Raw genomic sequence first — 4,713 nt, forward strand, 5'->3', positions numbered from 1 at the left:
CTGGGGGGGGGGCGGGCCGGGGTGCTCAAGCACATTCCCTGGCAGACCCAGAAGTGGACCAAAATGTGCTTCCAGTTCACTTCTGGATTCATTGCCAAGCATGCAGGGGGCCCTCCCATGCTACTGTGGGATGCTCCATCTGCTCCAGTATCACAGTGTTCATGAGCTGCACCTGGTACCTTGAGGTATGTAGAAAAAACATTTACAGCTGTGTTTATAGCCGAATCGCTGATTCTCTGAATCAATACTGAATCTTCAAAATTTGGATTCAGCCAAATCAAATTGGGGACAGTGATCTGAATCAATGAATCGAATCACTGTCCCCAGTTTGGGCTGAATCCTAATCTGAATTGAATACGGCCCATTTCACACACCCCTAGCTCTCAGTACAAATCAGGCCTTGGAAAAAAGTAAACTCCCCCCTGTGAGGAGGCAGCCCCTTTTGTAATGAGGAGCTGCCACAGCAGAACAGCACAGCTAATCAGGCATCCTGTGACAGGATACCTGAGGCAGCACAAGTCCTGCACAGTCCAGTACTACTGAGGAGAGAGGTGGGGATTTTCCCCAGTTGTGCTAGCTGATCAGTTTGATGCCCCGAATCATAAAGGCTGAACGCCCTGGCTGTTTCTAATGAGAAGTCAGTCCAGATACCCTTTTGTTGACCCCAGAAAGTCCACTTCTTGTTCGGAACCTATTTGCTTTTCACATCTCCCAGCGATGAGTTTCCAGATCACTTGCACATTAAATTAAGCGGCACTTCCCCCACCAGCATGGTGATGTAGGCTCCCATGGGCCTCACCTCTGCGGGAGAGACGGGTGTCTGCATCCGTGTCCACAAACAGCTTCATCCGGAAGAGATCCCGGACCTCTTGGCAGTAGAAGGCCAGGATGCCCTCAAAGAGAACCACGTCAGCCGGGTACACGGTCACCGTCTCCTCCTTCCTGTTGTACAGGAGAGCCCCCAGTCAGAATAACATGTGGACAGGAAAAGCTGTGCTGATGGAGGATACAGAATGCAAAGACTTCTAGGCTCTGTTCCCCACCAGTAGAAACCCTGGGAGAAACATAACTTCCCTGCCCCCCATCTTGACTAGGCAGGCTTTATCCCAGTATGGCAAGGCTTTTCTCAAGGAATTCTAAGAGAACATACTCTTTCCTAGAACATGGTGAAAGCAGGTAGCAAGAGACCTTCCCCTACCTGCTATCACCACACACACCCAGGCAGCTGTTGCTTTCAACTGCCATAAAGCTAATCCAGGAGGCCTATGAAGTATGTAACCTAGGATCCACCCATTCAGCATTTTACAAAGTTTGCCCTGCTCTGGAGAAGGCAGGGATCCTCCTTGGACCAGCCCCATTCACAGTACAGCCTTTTTATGATATGATCACTGGGCCTCTCACAGGACTGTCAGAAACTGAGGTCCTGTAAGGAACTGGCTAGTGATCATCTGTCTCACCACCATATATCACACACACAGAGGCAGGGTTGAAGATGAATGGGCAACATATATGCTGGAACTTCTTAGCTTTGGAGTGTCTGACTTTGCCAACTGAGCAAGATTTTCTAAAACCTTGCTGTTTTTGGGTAATAAAGCCTATGCCAGAGCTGGTAAAATAAAACTGCTTTTTGTAGAAATACAGCCTCTTCTGAAGACAGCCAAGTTTGGGATATTGTGGGGGATGAGAGTGGTAAATGCAGATCAGGACTGGCATGGCTGTATCCCACGCTCCAGATCTCAAGCCTCACTATCAGCATGGTGTTTCAAGTTCAGCCACCTGACCTGGAATGGGAGACAAAGTCATAGACAGGAATCTGGACAGTCTTCCCCTGTGTGATCTCCTTCAGTGTTTTGATGATCAGCTCGTTGTCAAAGGCATCTGGGGGTTTTGGGGGGGGGGTGGGAAAGAGAGAGAGAGAGACAGATAGACACAGAGAGAAAATGGGGAGATGTTAGAAGCAGCTTCCCAAACCATATCCCCAATTAGCACTGTGCTTCTGTTTAGACAAAGCCCCTGGAAAGTCAGGTCAGAAAGCCCACCTCTGTGCAGTCATACTACCCAAAGGAAGTATAAACCAGATCTGTCTAGTGGTGTAAACAGAACTCTGTTGGAGTCAATGCAACTACGTTGTTTTACACCAGCTGCAGATCTAGCCCTAGAAGATCAATATGATCCTTGTACTAGTTGTTTTGAAAGCTAAGACTAAAAAAATTGAGTCTCCTCCCAACACCCAGCCCCTAGACTGGAGCTGTCTTTTATTCCTGGTTCTCCCTCCCTCAGCCTCACAGAAAGGGCTCTGTTTGCAAGGCAGCCTGCTGCCTCAGGCTATTGTTCTTTTGGGTGAAGCGGTTCTGGAATTTCCCCACCAGCCCATTAGGCTGTTCAAAGAGTCCCTACTGTAAGAACAGGGCATGGGCTCTCTTTGTGTTAGTCAGAGTTTGGTCTGTAGAGAGAAGCTGCAACTCCTAGTGCATGATATGGTACCTTCCTAGAAAAGAATTAAGCACTAGGTTGAGCTGCCCCAACTCCCTGCAACATTGTAGTGATGCTTACTAAGCCCTCTGTCCTTTCCATGTGCAGTCACCTACTTACATGTAGCAGTGCAGTGGAGGGGGCAGGTCTTTAAAAGAAAGAGGAGGTCTTAAAACCAGTCTCCTTCAATGAACCTTTTTTTTCTGTTCTACAGCTGTGCACTTTGCCGAGCACCTGGATCCAGAGATGGCTCCTTTTGTGGGAAGCTGTCTGCACAGCGTGCAGGGCAATCTGGGACCTTTCAAAATGAAGCATTCTATTGAAATGTAAATATTATAGGATACGGGCAGCCAGAAAATTGGAACAAGATAATACAGGGACCAACCCCAAATATTTGGGCTTTGTGGTTGCATGCTAGAGCCCTGCATGACTGCATCATTCAGCCCAGGTCACACGTTCCTGGCATTACCAACAGGTTCTCTGCTGGTGAAATTTGAGGAGTGGTTCTGCTTAGCAGAGTGATCATTCCAGATCCACCAGTCCCAGCACTGCCTCCCAATGCAGATTCTTAGGGTCAGTTTCCATTCACCTGGGTGGTCAAAGTTGAACTGGCCCTTGAGTGCTTTAGCCTTCTGCTCCGAGGTGAGGACCCGATAGAAGCTGTCTTGGCTCAATATCACCACTTGCTTCTGGCGATGGTCCACCTCGTTCTGGCCCAGCAGTTGGACGATCCTGGAGCAGACTGATGACTAAGAGAGAAGCGGCAAGAGGAAGGAAGTCAGGAGAGCGTTCCCTTCCCTTTGCCCCAGGCCTGTTCTTCTAGCCAGGTCAGAACTTCCTTACTACTGAGGGTTTACACCACTCCGCTGGCCCATCTCACCCTCCATCTCTGGCAAGTAGCTCTAAGAGCTGCCCCTGGCTACTCCTCAGTCTTCCCCCTACCTAAGCAGTAGCATAAGACAACACAACTTTTAGTCACTTTTGCCACTATCCTTTAGCGGAAGCAACTGACTAGGCTCTAGATCTGCCTCCTTTTGATGCAGCTTTGAAGCCTGTAAGCAGCAGCAGAGTTTTGCAGTTGCACTCAGACTATCTTCTAATGTCTGCTTGTACCCCACAAACCAGATCCTCTCTTCACTCATGGAGATAACACCACTGGCTTAAGCTACTGCAACAAGGACTGACAAAAGCAGCAATCTGGCTCTCCTTGGAAAAGGTGGAGGGGGAAGTCTGTGGGGAAGAGGTAATTTGATATCCTGATTGATTAAAGTCTGATACAAAGCAACTGAATCTGCCATAAATGGGGCTTCATTAGCCAGACAGCACTAAGCCTCTCAGAGAGCTCAGCCATAGCACAGACCTGGGGAGGCATATCCTGGTGCCTGTTGACACAGATAAACTAAGGAGCTGTTGAATGAGCAACCTGGTTTCTGCTGACAAAGGCTAGGTGGCTCTGGCTGATGCTGCACGACATTCTGCAAAGTTAGTTTTGCAGAGGCAGCCAGCCCCTTTGACTGGCCTAAGCACAAAGCCATGCAACAAGTTGCAGCAAGAGAAGTTTAGGTTAGATATTAGGAAGAACTCTCATAGAAGGAGGGTAGTAAAGCACAGACCAGGTTACCCAGAGAGGTTGTGAAATTTCCATTCTTGGAGGTTTTTAAGACCGGGCTAGAAAAAGACTTGGCTGGGATTATCTAATTGGAGCTGGGTCTGCTTTGAGCAGGGGACTGAACTAGATCAGCATTTCTCAATCCACCCAAAAGTGGGTTGCAAGAATACATGAAAGGGTCACAGAAATTTAAAAAATGGATCAACAAATTTAAAAAAGTGGATTCTCCTTTAAAGGAGAGAAACATGGAAAACCATGGTTTCTCTCTTGCAAGCTGGCAGAGTTCCAGCTGCAGGAGGGTGTTTGCCTCCCTCTTCCCACCCCACACACTAGGAGGCTGGGGCCTGGGGGTGGGAAACAGCAGGTCAGGAGTGAGAGGCATTGGGTTGGGACTGGCTATTGATGTTTACAAGTGGGTCCTGGTACAAAAAAGGTTGAGAACCACTGGACTAGATGACCTCCTGAGGTCCCTTCCACCCCTAATTTTCATAGACATTAGGGGCTGGAAGGGACCTTGTGAGATCATGAGCCAGAGGCAGGAAGTTTGCAGGGATCAAAGGATCCCAGGAAGATAAACATCCAAATGCCTTTTGAATGAGTTAAGAGTAGGTGCTTGCACCACTGGGGGGGGG

At 48.6% G+C, this 4,713-nt stretch overlaps 1 protein-coding gene across 1 annotated transcript in view; it reads right to left on the minus strand.

The window, feature by feature from the left end:
- UCK2 (uridine-cytidine kinase 2) overlaps positions 1–4,713 on the minus strand; it is a 35,295-nt gene that overhangs the window by 15,577 nt on the left and 15,005 nt on the right. The window contains exons 2-4 of the mRNA XM_019528352.1: positions 3,062–3,221; positions 1,782–1,878; positions 800–942 (exon numbers count right to left, since the gene is read on the minus strand). Of these exons, the coding sequence (XP_019383897.1) occupies positions 800–942; positions 1,782–1,878; positions 3,062–3,221 (400 nt within the window). The remainder of the gene's footprint in view (positions 1–799; positions 943–1,781; positions 1,879–3,061; positions 3,222–4,713) is intronic.

The sequence above is a fragment of the Gavialis gangeticus genome, unplaced genomic scaffold (genome assembly GCF_001723915.1).
Source record: "Gavialis gangeticus isolate Ggan-Ray unplaced genomic scaffold, GavGan_comp1, whole genome shotgun sequence".
NCBI lineage: Eukaryota > Metazoa > Chordata > Crocodylia > Gavialidae > Gavialis > Gavialis gangeticus.